The 19,730-nt window shown below is 36.0% G+C and overlaps 1 protein-coding gene across 1 annotated transcript in view; it reads left to right on the forward strand.

The window, feature by feature from the left end:
• The window catches only part of PCCA (propionyl-CoA carboxylase subunit alpha), a 220,856-nt gene that overhangs the window by 161,131 nt on the left and 39,995 nt on the right, over positions 1–19,730 (forward strand). Inside the window, 2 exon segments of the mRNA XM_032226371.1 lie at positions 2,757–2,855; positions 9,674–9,727. Of these exon segments, the coding sequence (XP_032082262.1) occupies positions 2,757–2,855; positions 9,674–9,727 (153 nt within the window).

The following is a 19,730-nucleotide window of genomic DNA, read 5'->3' on the forward strand; positions in this document are numbered from 1 at the left end:
AGCTAGTGCCTAAGACACAGACTGGCAACAAATGCAGCCCGGTATGGCACTGCTGTGGCAGCTTTAAGCTACCAGTATGTGGCTTTTGCCACTAGTTGAATTTTTTATTTGGAAGGTTCTCCTGGTTGCCCCAGAATATAATTTGTAGGAGCAGAAAAAAGCATTTCCTATAGAACACTTAAAAGTGGTACCAGTAACATCGTTTGCCAGTTTGTTTTAGTAGCTCAGGATAGAATCTGTTCTCTGTATTTAATAAAAAATGTCTTTCTATTTCTCAGAATAATGTAGTGTGAACAATGGGAGTGTTTTGAATGCGTAAATAACCTTAAGCCCTCTACTTTCATGTTTTGACAATGGAAGATTAACCAGATTTAAGTGATTTGCCATAAGTATTTTTCCTTTTCATATCAGATAAAACCAGTCAGCAACTCTTAATTTTATAAAGTATTGTTCCCTCATTGTTTCATGGTAGATACTTTGATGTGTTTTACTTTTTGTGTATTGAATTGATAAAAAGCTAGTGTGAAAACATTTCCATAAACTATTTGGAACATTCAGTTTTCCAATTTACGTAAGTACAGAGGAAAAGGTGTGCACACCCGGGAAAAAATTGGCACCAGATTAGGATTACCTACCTTTACCTTTAGAAAATTACTAATTGGGTTAACCTTGATATGATTGTGGTTTTACTTTTTACAAGATTGCCCTTGACATAAAGTCCTTTTAAAACATATTTTAGCCTATCAAGAATGTTCATAACCTTTTTTCTGATGAGAATACTTATTAAGCTTGGTATCTGTGTACGAATTGGAAAATTTAATTGAATAATGGAGTTTTCCATAAAAAGTAATGTTTTTAGTGTTGTTTCACTGTAGTGTTCTTTTTTTCAGAGATTCAACTCCAACATTTATATGTTTGATTCTTTAATGTAAGGTAGCAAATCCAGATTAAAGTTAATTTATACTAAATAGCAAGGATGGGCAGCATATTCTAGGGAAAGTACAATGACTGTTATTCAGTGTCAAGTGCCCTCCCAAGGCCATTTTAACAGGCCTCAGAATGTAACAAAAATAATTATTGAAGAAAAGTATTAAGGCTTTTTAATTTCAATTGCATTTAAATGTAAATAATAAGATTGCCTGAGAAGTCACTACCATCATTGGAAATTGTGAGCCTGTGCAGCATTACAACTTTAAAAAAAACATCAGAATTTTTGGTATTATTTCTAGCATTTTAGCAACAAACGTCTATTCAAAAATGCAAGGCAAAGATAGATTTCTCAAAGTTGAATCTGATACAAAAAGAATGTGTTTAAACCTCAGAGAATATCCTATGGGAAGAATTTGAATTCTGTAAGTTGATATTATCAGAGTGCCAGTCAGAGATGTACAAAAGTAGGTGTTCATAATATATTGTTCTAAAGTAGTAAAATGCAGTTGGTTTATTTATTATTTCTATTCAATCAAACTATATCAAACTATATTAAGGCCACAAATAGATTTCCAGTATTACATTCTTATTTGCTAAGTCTAACTTCTGGAATGACCTAATACATATCCTGTTCATTTGTTATGGAGTGTTTCAATGGATGCATTCAGGCTGCTGGTTCGGTCTTCATCTGATTGGCTTCCTATTTTATTTCACTTGGCAATTTCTTCTCCCAAAATCGCCATCCCAGTAGCTGGTCTCATATCATGGTTGGTTAATAAATATTCTACAACATGTACCCACTTCAGTAGCAGATAGTTTCCAAGGATTACAATTCAGTAGTTTGCCAGTTGCTTCCTGTGCTTATTTTTGCAAAAGCTACAGACTTTTTGTTATTTTGTTTTTAAACTACATCATAGGACTTACTTGCTTTTGTAGCTTTTAAGATCAATAAATTTTACTCTGCTTATCTAATATTTTAATACAAACATTTGAACAATCAGAAACATGCATAATTTTTCTGAATAATAGGGAAAATTCTCTAAACCAAAAAGCCTTTCCTGGGAACTGAATGATTAGAGATTTTAGCTCAGAATCAAATGGATCATGCATTAAAAAAAAACCCATAATCCACAACAATCCAAGAGTTGAATACATGGGTTACTCAACTGGTTCAAATTTAAACATCAAGACTCAAGGAACAGCAGGAAGTAAACACATAGAAATGGAAATTTTAGGTTGGCATGTGGTTTTCAATGAAGGATAGACCACTGCCAGCTGCTTTTAAGCAGAACAGGTACAGATATGGCTTAGTTTTGGATGCTGGAACCTTTGTTAGGCATAATACTTAACCACATTTTGATGGATGACTTGATGCAAACAGCTTTATGTAGAAAAATAAGAATGAGGAGAGGACATGAGCAGAGTGCTTTTGCTTGGCTCTCTGAAGCTGTTGACGCATCCTGGAACTAGGTGGTCTGGCAGCTTCAGGCCCCTTATTTCCTGATTCCTCTGTACATGCTGAGTCCATCCCAAGTGGCAATTTTCTGCTAACTCATGAGGCTGGCAGCCTGCTGAATTAAGTTGCTTAGGTTCAGCCTTGGACTCTGAGGACTCCAAGTCCATAACATTTTGTACAAATTATTTAACATTTCCCACAGGCAGTTTCTGTAAATGTGTTTCACTTTTCCTCAGCAATCCTAAAAAGACTTTGTTGACAAGCCCTACCTTTTGTGGCAGAAACTTTGGGCTTCCTCTTTTGTTTGCCGCGATGAATTTGAGTTTTGCTTCTTGTCTGATTTATGGTAAGAATTCCTTATTTACAACAGGTGGAAGTCAATGGGAGAAAACTTTGTGTGACCGGTGAATGGAATTTGGCATCAGCCGTGTTATCTCTTCAAGTGGATGAGGTTCATAGAACTATCCAGGTAAAATATTTTGTTGCTATTGCTTTTTACAATTGTCTACACCATTTTAAAATCTGGAAATTAGTGTTATAAATCCGGGACATTAGATTATAATGGCACATGCTTAATTTGTACCTGCAATGAAGAAATGCAAAGCTGTGAAGCATCCTTTCCAAGGCCTTCATATCTTCAAATGATCATTAAATGACCAATCAAGGACTACTTGTAGTTATAACAATTGAATCATCTTAAAGAGCAAACGTGATGTGGAGCACATTGTAATAGGTTGAAATTGCTAATGCATGAATAACAGTGAATGGGGGCCTCAGTCTTGCTAGAGGTTGAGCCTTAGCCTGTTATTTTCCCTACAGACTCTCTTAGTATCTAGAGATGAAACTTTGGTGACAAGTTAGTTGGTCTAAAATTTAGATATGTAACTGGTATCATCAATGTATGATAATGCTTAACCATATTCCGATGGATGACTTCATGCAAACAGCTTCATGTAGATATTAAATATGAATGAAGAGAGAATCTAATCCTGAGGTCCCCTAAAGCTTAGACTTAGATCTAGATCTGTACTTCCATGAACACCAACTGAAAATGTCTTTTAAGGAAGGGAGAAAACTACTGTAAACCTGGCTCCTAGTTCCCTCACATGGTTCAGGAAGCTATCCAACATGCTGTCATAATCAATGATATTGAAGGTTACCAAGAAATCAATGACAGCTGTACTTCCCCATCTTAGATAAATCATGTCATCAACAAAATGTGATCAAGGCTGTCTCAATACAATTTCCAGTATTGAAACTTGCAGACAAGATGCAATTAATAATTTATTTTAAATTTCAGAATTGGAGAAAGTGTACCATAAGTATATCTCTCTTTATCTTGTTACCTTTATACCCTCTCCTGTACACTGATAGAGCTTTTTATATATTTCCTGACAAAGATAAACTTTAGGAAATCTAAGAAACAATGACAAAACAAACATTCTGATGAGATTTTGCCAGTCAAGGCAATGAGAGACAATGCTAGACACAATAATTCACAAGATTTCTTGAGGTGTAAGTATTTAACAACAGGAAGATTTTAAACAATGTACATATGTGATTAGGCATTTTAGGAGAAAAGCTGCATTGGTCTAGTGTGACAGAGAATCGGGAGGTGCTTCTAACATTTTTTTTTAAAAAAGCATATGTTTTGTGAGCTGCAGTTTACTTAATCAAATAATATGAATAAAACAAGGGAAAATGAGAAGAGCTTTCTTCCTAAATGAAAGCAGAAAGTAACATTTGAATTTTTTAATCATCTTCATTTTAAAGCTGTTTTTTTCTTTTGTGAGCAATTAATTAAGCTGTAGAGCAGTTAAGTATGGTTAGCTTTACCCAAGCACCATAGTTCTGTATATTTAGGGATTGAGATTGCCTAGGCATATGGCACATCCATAGAGAGTGAAGGCGCTAGTTGGGAATGTGTTCTGAGAAGAGATATCAAATCCAATTGGAATATCTTTAAGTCATTGCCTTAAAGCTGTTTGAGTGCTCATATTCAACTGCACAGAGCTGACTTAAAGAATATAAAGGATCTCCAATTTTAATTTAGACCAGAATGAAATAACATTATTGTTGAGGATCTGAGGTGTCAGACTACAGGGTGAAGATATATTGCGGCTTCCCATATAAAAATGTGCAACCAATGTTGGTCAGAATTCTACTTCAGAGTGAAGTATCATGTTGGAGATACAGCAAGGAGCTTGGAGTGCATACCTACAAGAATTTGTCTGAACCTGTTCTAAAGGAAGAAAAAGCTATATAGGCAAACTGGACTCTGAATAACAGCTCTGCTCTAACTTTGGCTAAGTACGGTTGGCGTGCAGCAGAGATAAGTAAGGCCCCTTTAGTTTAGGATGATTGCAGTGCTACAGCAGCTCTCTGGGCTTTTGTGCTACATATTCCCTGGGCATTTCACATGAAAAGACTATACCTGGGGATTTAAATGATTTAACCTGCTCAATGGAATAATCATCCAAATATGCCTTTTAACTGTTCGGCAAATACCGCCCACTTGGATAAAAATTCTAAGATGGTGTAGTTGCAGCATTGAATATGACAATTCACCATCTCTGTTTCTTTTTCTCTCTTCGCGTCAGTTTCCAAAGAAAAGTTATAATTGCTTTATCTCATTTTTGTCTTAATGTTTAGTTGTTCTATGTACAACAACCTGCACAATGTACAGAAAACAGTTACAACACAATGAGTGACACTTTTTAAAACATTTGGTTTAATATGGAACTTGTAGAAAATGATACTTTTCTGAAGTTCTAGAAAATGCACTTTCAAAAATCCATTGAGAGGGTGTAAGACACTTTCAGAATATTCTTCTCAAAAATATTGAGTAACTTCACATAAATGGAGGCTAACTGAAAAAAAATTAAATCTAAATATTACATGTTTTTATATTTACTGTAAGACTTCTGAACTTATTTCTTTCATACCCTCTATATTGGAAATTAAACCCAAATTTGCTTCTTACTGAAAAGTTGTGTAGCATATTGTGTCATGGTGAGATGGGTTGGCAAACAACATTTAATAAATAATAAATAACATTGTCTATCTGGTTTGCTAAAGTAAGAGAGGTTGTCTTATGGCCCCTGACCTATAGAGTGTCTGAGAGCTTGGTCTTATCTCCCTGCTTTTTAACATCTTGTGAAACCATAGGGAGGATCATAGGATGGTTTGGGAGTGTACCATAAATCTGTTGATGATACCCACTTATACATCATTACTTTGAGCCATGGGGGAGATATGACATTGACACTCTTTCTCAGAGGTTGTGCAGATAAGTCAGTGGTGGGTTGCAGGCGGTACGCCCAGTACAGGTATACTGGAGCCTGCCTGGATCACCGGGTACCGTTCCGATACGGTGCTCCAGAGGGCCCACTTGCCCACCTGCGCTCCTTACCTGTCTTAAAGTCTTCGGCATTTCCGTGCAGACGTACGACATGTACAGCTGGAATATCGCGGAGGCATCTCTGACAGTACGATGTGTGCACTGCACGCGTCCATGTGAATGCCACCGGGCCTGTTCCAATCGTACCTGTTGGAATGGGATCAGGAACCCACCACTGAGGTAAGCTGTCAGGAGTCTGGATGGGAGGGGACAGAAGTTAGAACCCTTGGAAGTTGGAATTGCTTTTTGTAGTTTGGATTGTTGTTAATGTCTTGATGGGCAAGCATTAACTGTCAGGGAGCAGATTTGTAACTTAGGGGCCCTTCTGGAATTAATGGCTTCTGCAAGAGCAGCGGATGGAAATTGTGGCCAAACTCTAACTGGTGTGCCAGTTGAAGCTTTACCTGGGCCAGGAACACTTGGTAAGAGTAACTCATGCCCTTAGCATCACCTGGCTACACTGCCTGTAATGAGCTATACTTGGGGCTGCCCTTAAAGAATATGTGTTCCATAATCAGTGATCTGCATCCTTTTGGGCTCCTCCCTTTGGGAAGCACTTAAGTATGATTTTGCTGTCCCTGTATTTGTTACCAATTGGTTTCTGGTTCCAATTTAAGGTGTGGGTTTTGATCTATGAAGTCCTTCGGGGCTTGGCATCTTTCAGTAGCTAAAACTAAGGGGGCTGAGGCAAGAAGGTGCTGTGTTCCATGGTGACCCCAACACTGGAATAACCTTCTTGTGGAGAGCAGAGTATCTTCTTCTCAAAGCCCTAGTAGACTGAGCTATTTCAGAGAGCCTTTTCCCAATTTGATTTAATATTCCCATAATTTATTCTTTATTGGGTGGTATCACTAGATGTGGTACCCATGTACATTGGCTCATTATTTCAGAGATACTTCCTTATCTCATGCCTTCAACAATTGCAGAGCTTCTAACACACTTTTTAAAATTTAGGGAGATATTCTTCCTGAAAATAGCCCATGTTGAAGTGTATATCACAGGCAAACATCAGCAGTTGACCACAGGAAATGTTTTATGACATTTTGTATTATATCATAAAATGCTTTATGAGCATTTTTATCAAATATAAATGTTATATTTGCCAAATTTCTATTCCATTGGAGTCATGGATCCTATATTTTTGATGTATTCTATAAATTAGCTAGTTTGAGGCACCTTTGTTCCAAAATAATGCAGCGTTTCAGCTGGTTAACAGTTGCAGTCATAAAATTTTAGTAGCGTATAGATTTTTAGTTTTTGTATTGGGTATGTTTATATTGTATTTTTTCCTATGAAAGTTTACTATTGTGGTGGCATAAAGTATATTTAATAATGAATATTTTTTTATAATTTATTTACCTTTAAAATAAAAGGACTAGATACATTATCTTTTAAACGAAAAAACATTTACCGTATTTTTCGGAGTATAAGATGCACCGGAGTATAAGACTAATCAAGATTTTGAAGAGGCAAATTAAAAAAAAAACAGTTTTTGCACTTTGCAGACCTCCCAAAAACGGGCCCATTTTTTGTCAAAAAAAGGACATGCATAGCCTTTAGGAGGCTTCCAGAGTGTTCCTGGGGGCTGGGGGGGGGAATGAACAAAAACAGGCCTGGGGGGGGCGGGGTTTCGGGAGGCCAAAAATGCTGTATTCAGTGTATAAGACGCACCAAGATTTTCACCCTCTTTTTTGAGGGAAAAAGGTGTGTCTTATACTCTGAAAAATACGGTACATTCAGATGCATTTTGCAATCTATGTCCTACTATATCATGTATACTATTTCTTCTGGATAAAAATAATAAAGATTGGTCCTAATTAAAATATGTAAGATTCATCCTTTTAGATTAAAAAGTTTGGAATTTGGACCCTCATACACACAATGTTTCATCTTGATGGAAACTGAGTCAGAAAATATCACGCTATGGTACTTACATACAATATTCTGGTTCTGCCTTAAAAAAAAACAAACTGATAAATAAAACACCTGCCTGATCTTGAGATCCCTTTTATCATTTTTCCCATATCAATTACTTACTCATGTAGTGGATTTTTTTTCCAGATAATGAAATTTGTTGTAATTCCAATATAAAAGATATAAAGATGAAGAGCACTCAATTTTTTTTTAAATTAAAGAATATTTTTCAGTTAACTAGTTTTGACAACCTCCTGATTAATTTGTATCTGTTTGTTTTGGCACATAAATTCTTCATTGTAGGCCCTGGTACTTTGTTCTTCTTTACAGTTTCCAAAGTGTGATTGTGTTTCCTCCAGCAGTTGGGAAAACTGTATATTCCTGTTTCCTTTACAAATGTAAATGTCAGGTTTTTTTGTATGATTTTCCCCATATTTTCCATTTTGTTAATCATTTTGTTGAAATATGTCCAGACTTGTTCATTCTGCTTTGTTTTCCTATGAAACAAACTAGAGGGCTAAAACACGATGTATTAATTGAAAGTAAAAAGAAAAGGCAATATTATTGTTCTTATTTAAAATGCAGCCATAATTGTTTAAAAGGGAAATGCTTCCAATAATTATTCCTTCCATGAAGCTTTGAAAATTAGATAATATGACAGTTATCTTAAAGTACATACTATATGTATTTCTATGTATGTGTGTTATTAAATACTTATGTTATCCTACTATTCCTTATATATTCCTTATTCCACTGAATGTAAAATAGACATTTTGACCAAACAAAGCAAAGACAAAGGGTAAACCTGATTACTTTGATTGATTGTTTATTTGTTGTGCCTTCAAGTTAGTGGCAGGTGATTCTTGGCAAATGCTTGAACAAGATCTGATAGTTTCTTAGCAAGCTTTGTGGAAGTGGTTTGCCTTTGCCTTCTTCCTAAGGCTGAGAAAAGGTGGTGGCCCAAGGTGCTCACCTGACTTTTGTCCCTAAGGCAGAACTAGAACTCACGGTTTCCTGATTTTAATTTGGTTCCCAATTTTAATCTTCTCTTTGGTAGTTCTTTCATTAGGGAATTGTTTCCTATCTTGATTCTTTGTCATTGTATGTTGTAAATTACTCTTCTTAAGAATGAGAAGAAAAACAAAAGTAATTTACAAGGCTACTTATCCCAAGACTAAGGAGTCATCTTTAATAGAAGTCTCCAACCTTGGCAACTTTACAACTTTACGACTTGTGGACTTCAACTCCCAGAATTCCTCAGCCAGCTGGTTGAGGAATACTGGGAGTTGAAGTCCACAAGCCACTTACCCCAAAACTGTGCATCTGCTGAGGGTAAGCAGCAGCTCTCCAAAGCATATGCCTTTTAATTAAATTTGGGAGTTGGAAAAGATGCTACCAGATGCTTTCTGATTTTTTTTTTATCACCATAGAATAACATGGATCTTCTCATACAATGTCCCAAATCATTAAGTACATTTTATGGTTGAATGGAGATTAAGATCTATTGCATAGGCCAAAAATTAACCCACTGTATTGAGCTCAAATTAATTTGTTGCAGAGCTCTGTGTAAGTGGAAACAAGACAAATAGACTAAATTTACAAAAATGCAAGACAAATAGAAAAAAAAATAGTAGTAGTCTCTGACAATATATGTGGACATTTAAGATTTCTATCTTATTTGATCAGTGGTTGATGAAAAGAGGATTGATTATAGTCAATTCTGATTGTTTGGCTGATTATAGTCCATTTTTGAAAGGTAAGTGAATCCAGTGTCCATTCCATTCAGCTGTGAAAACTAAATATTGTCAAACATTAATATAACTCTTATTTTCTTGTATCACATACATTTCTGCTTTAACCATGAGTTTCATTGAAAGTGACAAATGTCTCTGGTTTCATAAGCAATTTGTTAGAATTCTTAGGGAGAAAATTTCTTGTTGATAAGACTATAATTGTTATTCTGTTCCTTCCAGTGCCTTTCTCGAGATGCTGGTGGAAATCTTAGCATTCAGTTTCTTGGAACAGTGGTGAGTAATGCTAAACTTTACCAGGTATTCGTAGACATTTTTATAAAAAATTAACATACAGTTTCATTTTACATTTTATACACATTTAATATATGGTGTTCATTTCACATTTCTGTATTATTTAATTATGTATGAGTACTTGTATTTTGATTAAAAGGAGGAAAAACTCCCCCCTCCCATATTTTGAGCTTTTATTGTTTAGAAATAAAGACAGCTAGGACAATCAGTGGAATAGCTTGCCTCCAGAAATTATGGATATTCCATCACTGGAGGTTTTGAAGAAGAGATTGGAAAGCCAGTTGTCTGAAATGGTATAGGTTCTCCTGTTTGAACACGGATTGGATTTAGAACCTCCAATGGCCTTCCGTTATTCTGAATTTCAACTGGCCTTTGTCTGACTTGAATTCTCAGCTGAGAGGAAGCACATTCATATTTTTCAACAGAATCACAATCAAACAATAGACTTTTTTTGTGCATACTTTTAGTCATTGACATTGAGTCTTTATTGATTAGCCCTTGGGCCATATCAAAGTCCAAAGTTCCAGAAACAATTGTTACTAACATTTGATAAAGCAATTTAAATTGAAATTTGATAAAATATGATTTAAAATGGAATTGGAATAAAATACAACAATTAAAAGCAAGAGACATAGAAGATTCTGCTAGAAATAATAAATACATTTGAGGCCTTGCAGATAAAATGGGCTGTGATCATTTAAGGAAAGAAAAGAAACACTGCAAAACAGAAAACATAACAGTAGTAGATCCTTCAAGACAAGACAGGATGCATCTTTGCCCTCTTAAGAAGAGAAAGAAAAGAGTCGTGATAATTGGTGACTCACTATTATGTGAAATTCAGACAAATGTATGCTGTCTAGCCATGTCAGCTTGCAAAGTGGCTGTCTGCCAGAAACAAGGATCAAAGATGTGACAGAACAAATTCAAGATTTTAAGTTCAATAACATACAATTTTGCTAATATCTGCAAGAACAGATTGTCATGCATAATAACCTCCTCCTCCTCCTCCTCCTCCTCCTCCTCCTCCTCCTCCTCCTCCTCCTCCAGCACTGGATGGAGTGGATACCCATAGAACCCATTAAAGAACTGGCCCAAATCCAAACAGACATAATTGTAAATTAAATGAAAAACTATGACATCATTTCTAAAGGACTGAGAATGAAGAATCCTCTACAATTTACCTAATTGCACTTTCTACAGGGTTGTAGCTCAGGGTTGAAATGAGGGGTCCTTGGTGCTCTATGACTTGGTTGTTTTTTGCACATGTTTCATTACCCAAACTAGGTAACACCAACCCAACATAAGGCTAGTCTAGGACGACATTATATTGTAATCTTCCTAAGCACTAAATCCCAACATACCCCACAAACATAGACCTAAAGCCATTGCTTCTGACAAAACATCATTCTCTGCCATCACACTGTATATCTTTCTATCCACCAATAATTATATCATCATTGGCAATAACATGTAGCTGCAAATCACTGGCTTGGCCGTGCGCGCGCGCGCACATACACACACACACAGAGAGAAAATGTTAAGCATTATTAAAATAGCAGATACATTTAGTGAACTTACCTAATATGATTCAAATCAACAGTCTGTAACATATATAATAATTTAAAGAATATGAGATAGTTGCTTTTTGTAGAATTGTTATAGTCTTTGTCAGGAACAAGAAGCAGATAGAAAATGAATTCATCAGCTTAGCAATACTCAAAACTCTGGTTTCAGATAGGGAGCCACAACCTTCAGTTGTGAATTCCTGATGTTCCAATTTGCCATTTTTTCCCTGCAGTTCTCTTCAAATGAGGTAGAAGGCTTTTTATGGGGTGCCTCTGAAAACAGGCTGGGAATAAATAGTTTGGAAGAATTTCAGGAAGAAAACAGGGAAATGACTGGTTGCTTTTTGCTCCTGTATTCTGCATCCAATTAATCTAGAAGTGATAATCAGGCTTTGTCACATTTACTTGTATGTCATATAAAATACAAGACAGATTGGCTGGCTGTGTGCATGTTGAAGCTATACATGATTCTATTATTACATAATATATATGTAATATTATGTTTAAGAGTATATTTGAATTTCAACTTCTGTTTGTTGGGTATGATGAAATAAATGGTGCATTTGGAATGTAACTGGTGGATTCCCTTTTATATTTATACGGTTCTACTATGAATCTCAGTGATACAAAATCAAATGAGGTTAATGTAATTTAAATCTCCTTTTAAATTAAATTTTCTTTCTATTGACAATATTTTTTAAAAAAATTAAAAGATGAGATTTTATTTCTCATTACTCTTAAGTGCTTCAATGTACAAGTAAAATAAGCAGGTTTTTTACAATATTTGAACAACTTGAATGCTATTAATATGACCCTTGACACCACATCACAATTAGATTTCAAAGGAAGCATTTCAGATGTAACAGCGATTAATGACAACCATTGGAAACAATTTTGAACTCCATCAGTTTAACTCAGGAGGGCAAACTTAATATGATAATTTATCTAGTTGAATTGTATCATCTTAGCAGGGAAATATGCAAATATGTGACCCTTACCTAGCATGTAAAATAGCTGCTGTGCTGGTAAATTTATCAGTTCCATTAATGAACTTTGGGGAACTTTGGAATTTTCAGCATTTGTTCCCTTGGAGGCTGGAAACCAAACCTGAACTCATACTGGGACCATTCTGGTCTGCATATTTCCATAATTTGCTGCTGCTACTAATATGACAGCAAGACGCAAATAACTGTTTCTAATAATATCTGATGGAGTTGTGGAGGACAGCATTTTAATGTAGTAAAAGACCTCCCTGTGGGATTGTTATTGGCACTATAGAACAGCAGTTACACAGTTGCAACAATAGTCCCTTAATTGATTCGTTTAATTAGCAAGAGATGAAGCTTGTGCTACGTTTTGTCATCTGAGATCATGGAAAATTATACACCAAGTCTCTGTTTGTACCACGCATTTTCCTATTTTTATTACGTATGAGGAATGAAAGTAACTAGCCCTGCAAAGCAGATGTTTGAAGGTACAATATATGTTAGAATACTTAAAAGTTTCATTGGTTTTCAGTGTAGATAAATTGTTGGAAGCCACTGATAATGATGGATTTGTCTGATATTTCTGTTACAAGGTTTGTGGACAATTCTGCTGGTCTGTTTTTGGCCTTTATATTTTTTAATTTTACTAATAAGTACTAGTCATGTAGTACTAGTTACATATTTATGTTTTACCAACCTTTATCACACTGAACTTTTATATCTTAAATTCTAATTCAGGTAATTTCATCTAACCTATTTATGGTACTAGCGACTTCCTTATTTAACAGAAGGCCATTATACAGCCTAGATCTGGATGGCAAACCTATCGCACACGTCCCAGAGGTGGCACGCAGAGCCCTCTCTGTGGGCACGTGCACCATTGCCCACTGGTCTTCGTGGGCACCGGAGCACCGGAAATGGCCCCAAACCAGGCCGTTTTCAGACAGTTTTTGGAGTGTTTTCAGGCCATTTTCAGGCAATTTCCAGGCTGTTTTTGCCCAAAAAACGGCCAAGAAACAGGCATGCATGTGCTGAAAAGCTTGTGATTTTCCAATAATTCCTGATATATCAACCATTTGTCTTTGCTTCCTGTTTCTCTTCTATGGAATCCTTGTGCAGAGATCCACAGAGGTATTTTGGGGCACAACTTGGGTTTATATCTATTCCATAGTCTCAATATGGCACATTTAATAAAATTATTTTAAAATCCACACTAATTTTAACTTTATCGTGCTGTAACTATCAACGCCATCCAAACCTAAGGTGTGGCTTTATATTTATAAAAGTATTTTATTTGGATTTGAAGAACTGATTAGAGAATGGATTAGAAGGTAAATTTCCATTGTTCTTCCTGATCCTTATATAAGCTCTTCTAGTTTAGACTAGTATTTATTACTCAATGAATTGCTAAATTTTACGGGAATCCATGTGAGATCATTTATGCAATTTCATGAAAAGCTGTCTTTATGATACTTACATCCTAGTATCTTTTATGATCCAAAAAAGTCTTTAGCAGAAGTTCTACTTATTCTTGGACAAAGCTGGACCAAAATACTTAAAATAATAGATTACAATTTATACTTCCAAGTTATGTCTGTCAATAAATGCATGTACAAAAAATTGGGTTACTAGAGATTTCCAAAAGAAAATTTAAAAGCAGAAAATTTTATTAGGTCTTGATTAGCGTAGGATATCATACACATGTACTCCCTCTCCTAATTTAGCAAAGATTAACACAACAGATTGTGGTATGAGTAATAGATTTGTACAGTGTCCTTCCTGTTTCTCTTACTCTGTGCTTGATTATTTGAGTGGAAGAGGGCTAATGAGAAACTAATGAAAATGCAGCAAAAAAATTCAATAATAAGAAAGATAATGTACAAAAGTGTGCTTTAGTACAATTAGTAAGTTAGTGCATAAAGCAATAAATATTCAAGCTTTTAGCAGGACTAACTTTCTAGCAATCACCTTTAAATTATATATAGTGAGAGGGTGAGAAAAAGAGTAGTGAATTGGGTTATTGGTTATCCTTGGATGTTTGTGAGTTGTATGTGACAAATTTTCTCTGTTTTAATCCTTGTAACTGCCACTTGTTGAGATAGGCAACTATATAAATCATATAAATAAATAATAAATACTTCAGAAGAGAAATAAAATTATGTAAATACAGTTCTGAAAATATTTGTAGCCTTAATCTGTGATAAACTCTGTTTTTTCTATTCACTAAGGCATGCCATAACAGCCACATTCTATGTGACATGTTGGCATTTGTATGCAGTAATCTAGGAATAGTAATTTAAAATGTGTACAAAAGAGAGGAAACCACTCTCTTAAACCATTCTAGAATGTGAACTGATAAGAGCATCAGAGTCTCCGTAGTGCAGTGATCATCAGTTGATTTCTTTGGTCCTTTGGCAGTAATCAGACAAAAAAAATAGCTTGGAGAATCAGACATTTTACATATTTGTCCACATTCTTGAGTAAAACATCTTATAGGTTTACCTTATTTCAATACAGTATGGTTTGATTTTCTACATTTAAGCTTAATGGATTTGCTGCTGTTTCCTTTCTCAAACCTGGCAGCCTTGTTAATTGAGGAAACAGGTAATGGAAAAGCCAATGCATGATTTGTCCTACCTTGGCATATGATCAGGAAAACACAGAAAGGCTGGATGGCACAGTTCCTGGTTAGTTTTATGATATCACAATAAGGTTCCCCCCCCCCCTGTGTCTTGCCTTAACTTAGTATTTTGTAAGAATACTGATCATAAGTCCTTGCCCTCAGTCATTGAAGCTTTGGTCATTTCACGCTTGAGCTACTGCAATGTGCTCTGCATCAGGCTACCCTTGAAGATCATGCAGAAGTGTCAACTGATGCAGAGGGCAGTGGTGTGGGCAGTCTTTGGGTCCCTAGAGTGGCCCATGTTATACCACTATTCCATAAGCTGCACTGGCTGCCAGTCTGCTTACAGGTCAATTCAAGGTGTTGTTTGTTACCTACGATGCTCTGCACGGCATGGATCCAGGTTACTTGAGGAACTGTCTCACCCCAATGGGATAGGCAGAGGAGCCAGGCTGTGGATTCTATTTGTCAAGGAATCTCAGATGGCGGATCCAGAAGAGCCTTTCTGCCGAGGCCTCAACCCTTTGGAATATCTTGCTCTGAAATGAGATTGGTTCTCGCCCTCTTGACTTTCCGCAAAGGCCTGAAGACCTGGCTCTGCCAGTTGGCCTGGGGCCTTAATGGGGGAATTTCACAGTGGAGGTAGATGATTGGCTAATAGTGACTCCCACCTCCCCCTCAAACATTCTGCTCTTTTCCTCCCCATCTTTTAGTTATGATTTGTATTTTTTTATGATTTTATTACAATTTTATACACTTGTATGTGTATGTTTATGTGTATGTATGTGTGTATGTGTGTGTATATACATATATACATATATACATATATACATATATGACATATATATATACATATATACATATATACATATATACATATATACATACATACATATATACATATACACATACACACATACACACATACACACATACACACACACACACACACACACACACACTTTTATTTTGATGATGTAACCCACCCCCAGAGAGTGAGCAGGCCTTGCAGCAAGATGGGCAGCGAACAAATTAAATGAATAAATAAAATATAATTCAGTAGGATATGTAATATATATTACATGCTGAGTAGGAGATACACCTCGCATCCCCAACAAAGAAGCATCTATTGATCTTAAACGGGCTTTGGTTCATTAAATATGTTAATACAAATAGATTTAATTGTGGGGTGAAAAATGTCCCATTTGTTGACCTACTATTCATGTGCAGACTTTGGTAATATTTATGAGAAAGTAAACCCTAAAATACAGGTTCTTTTTGGTTAAATTTCTTACATTATTTAAAACACATAATTTCAGATTTTTTCTTTTGTAATGTATCCTGTTCTTCCATCTTCTATTTATTTAATAGTTGTTTTAAATGGTCCCTACCAGCTTAGCTGACATAGATGCTGAACATTTTACTACAATGAGCAATGTATCACTGAGGTAATTTTCTTAGCACTGCGCTTGTTCATCTGTATACTGAAATTACAAAGATGTTTAGTGCCCATGTATGCTAGAACCCAAAACTGTATTACTAGACTTAATAAGTTAGTAATTTTGCACCTGCTTTAAAAACATTCAAAAATAAAAGGCCATCAGGAATCATCTGATGATGATCTATTGAGTACCTTAAATTTATAGGTGTTCTCCAGATTAAAAAGATTACAGCTTCCATCATCATCAGAATGTGTGAGTTGTGACCATTACCAGTATGATCATAAATGTAGGGGGGAAATTGGTCAGATGAGTCTGCATTCATGTCTAGGAATTCTCTTTTTCCTGCTCAAGCACACATGGACGCAGAAGTATCACCAATCTTCCTCTTTAGTATAATGGATTAGGTACTAATTTATCAGTACCTGAATCTTTTAATGTGGAATTAAGTCAGATGTTGAATGCCAAATACTGCTAGAATTCTATGTATTCTATAGAATGTGGCTAGCCATATTCTGAACCCTACATTGTGTATTTTACAGGGGACGCTTCTGGTTTGATTACAGAACATGTAAATTCAGCCATTAGAAAGTGTTGACAAAATCATATAAACTAGGCATCGAAGGCTTTATTTTCAGTAGTCAGTAAGCTAAGAGGATTTCCTATTTATTATATATTTGTGACAGTACAATGAAAAGCTCAATTATGTTTCCAGCCTAACTTTTAATATCTGCAAAATGTACTCTATTTTTTTGGCATGTTTACTTTTGCCATCTGTTTAGTAATAAATTGGGTTCGATCATTTTTTGTTTTGATTTCCAAAGCTCCTCTGGCTTTGTCTTAATTCTCATAGTTACCAGGCAAAAGTATCTGAAACCCTCCCTCCCTTTTTTGTAATACAATTGTTTTTTCCCCTTTTTTGTTTTTGTAATACGAAAGAATATTAGGAGCGTCCTGCATTTCCAGCCTAACTTTCAAACATTTTCTGTGCTAACCGTTTTTTAGTCTATGAAGCTATAGCTGATATTTAGGGTTTAAAAAAAAATCTTGGACAAGTTTATTTGAACAATGTAAAGTCAAAGAATCAGCAGCAAAAACAAATATTTCTAATTCTTCTGCTTTTCTTTGGTGTTTACCCTGGAGTCACTGTCTTCCTTAGATAAAACGATTTGATATTAAACAGTTCCTCTAATTTTACAAAGCTCTGTTTCTTTTTATGGCAACACACACTGTGCAGGAAGGTCATTATGCCGAATGGGGCGGGGCGGGGGAAGCTGTCAGCATAAAAGGGAAAGTTAATGCTGCACATGTTGGCTTTGTTTATGGGGTTCCTGGAATGTGTTGAGAGTCATTCCAAGCAAGGGCTTGAATAATTTGTTGCAATATGCTGGAATACCTACTTCACGGGGTACTTCAACAAGAAGAATCGTTTTTGTTTAAAGTAGAGTTGTATAAATACATTAGCCCAAAGGGTGTAGAATATTTAATAGCGTTTGCGACACAAGAAAACATACTGCATAGCTGCATCTATTTATATTTGTTCAACTTCTTATTCCTTATGGTTAAAAGGAGCATATTGATATTGCATATAATCAGCTCCAGCTGTAAAAATAGAAAGGCAGTGCTCATGCCCATTTATTCTGCACTTCGACATAGTTAGGATTGTAGTCAAATGCTATAGTGCATGCATAATATACAGTTGCTGTTTTTTCTAATTTCCTGTGAGGACCAATGACTATATGCAGAGATTTTCTTGGCAAGATAGGGAAATATTCCATGATGAACATTCCACCTATTGAATTGTAAACACGTGGACGACATTCATGAATTGTTAAGAATTCATAATGGAACTTTTGCACAGGAATAAGGCGTTAGACTTAAAAAGTTCTGCATTTGGTTATTAAATTTTGAATGACATGTAGAAGAGATAAAAGGAAGGCGACCACCCAGGAAACATTAGAAAGGGCCATCAAAAACAAATTCCTCAGACAAATGAAGCACCTGCTTGAAGAATTGAACTCAAGAAGATGAGTTTTCTTTTTCTTTCTATGATTGAATCTGGAAGACCAAATTCCCTTTCTATGACTGAGCCCACTGAGTCAGACTAAGGAAAGTCCTCAATTAATTAATTTCTTCCATTAAGGGCTGACTAAAGTGGTATATGATTTATGTCTCGTGAAGAATAAAGGGCCAGGCAGTCTTACATTTCTACTGTGCCAGAAGATAGTTTAGGCTGACTTAAATTCATACAGCTTTTTTTTTTCATTCCTGTGAATCCCTGGCATGAAAAGGAAATTAGAAAATTACAAATCATGAAAACCTACCACTCTTACGTCACATTGCCTAGCATCCTTGACAACATGGATGATTCAGTGAGTTTGCATTCCTTTGTCTTTAATAATTGCAGCTTGTGAATGAGTGACAGAGTTTTGATAAATGTAAGATCTTTAGCTTGCATTTCTCTGTTGAAGTGCATAAAGACTGGGACCATATATCTCCTCTCCAGAGAAGTGCACTGTCAGGCTTCCAAGTAACACCCACAGCGAAAGAAGACTCTGAGGCTTGAAGTTCCTCAAAGTTCCACTTTATTACAGATGTCATATTGGCACACCTGGGCAAACCCGAATCTGAAAGCTTCCAGGTTTTCCCCAACCAAGTGAAAGTCCTAGCCCTTGCCCAGAACCCACATCTCCGTCATATGGCTCAATCAGGCACCATTCCAATTGGAGATACTTCCAGTCATACTCCTCCAGGTACAGGGCAAGATGTCCTTGACTCTGAGAAAGGAATGTTGTTATAACTATATATCTCCCATACTCCATATAACCCGCCCTCCCATTTTCCCACAGCAGTGAATGTGGCAGGCTTGAAGGCCTAATGCAAAAGATGGCTTCCAGGCCTGACATGCAGTGGAAATTTTTATACAGGTAATCCTCGACTTAAGACCACAATTGAGCCCAAAATTTATGTTGTTAAGTAAGACATTTGTTAAGTGAGTTTTGCCCCATTTTACAGCATTTCTTGCCAGAGTTGTTAAGTGAATCACTGCAGTTGATAAGTTAGCAACATGCTTATGTGAATCTGGCTTCCCCATTTAGTTGCTTGTCAAAAGGTTGCAAGAGGGGACCATGTGACTTTGGGACACAGCAACGGTCATAAGTATGAACCAGTTGCCAAACATTTTAATTTTGACCACATGACCACCATTCCAACTGGGTCCATATAGAGGTCATATGTGTGAAAATGGTCATAAGTCACTTTTTTCAGTGCTGTTGTAACTTTGAACAGTCACTGAATGAACTGTTGTAAGTCAAGGTCTACCTGTACAGTGGCAGCGTTTTCATATGGCTTAGAATCTTTCAAGGCAAAAAG

This window comes from Thamnophis elegans, chromosome 11 (assembly GCF_009769535.1).
Source record: "Thamnophis elegans isolate rThaEle1 chromosome 11, rThaEle1.pri, whole genome shotgun sequence".
NCBI lineage: Eukaryota > Metazoa > Chordata > Lepidosauria > Squamata > Colubridae > Thamnophis > Thamnophis elegans.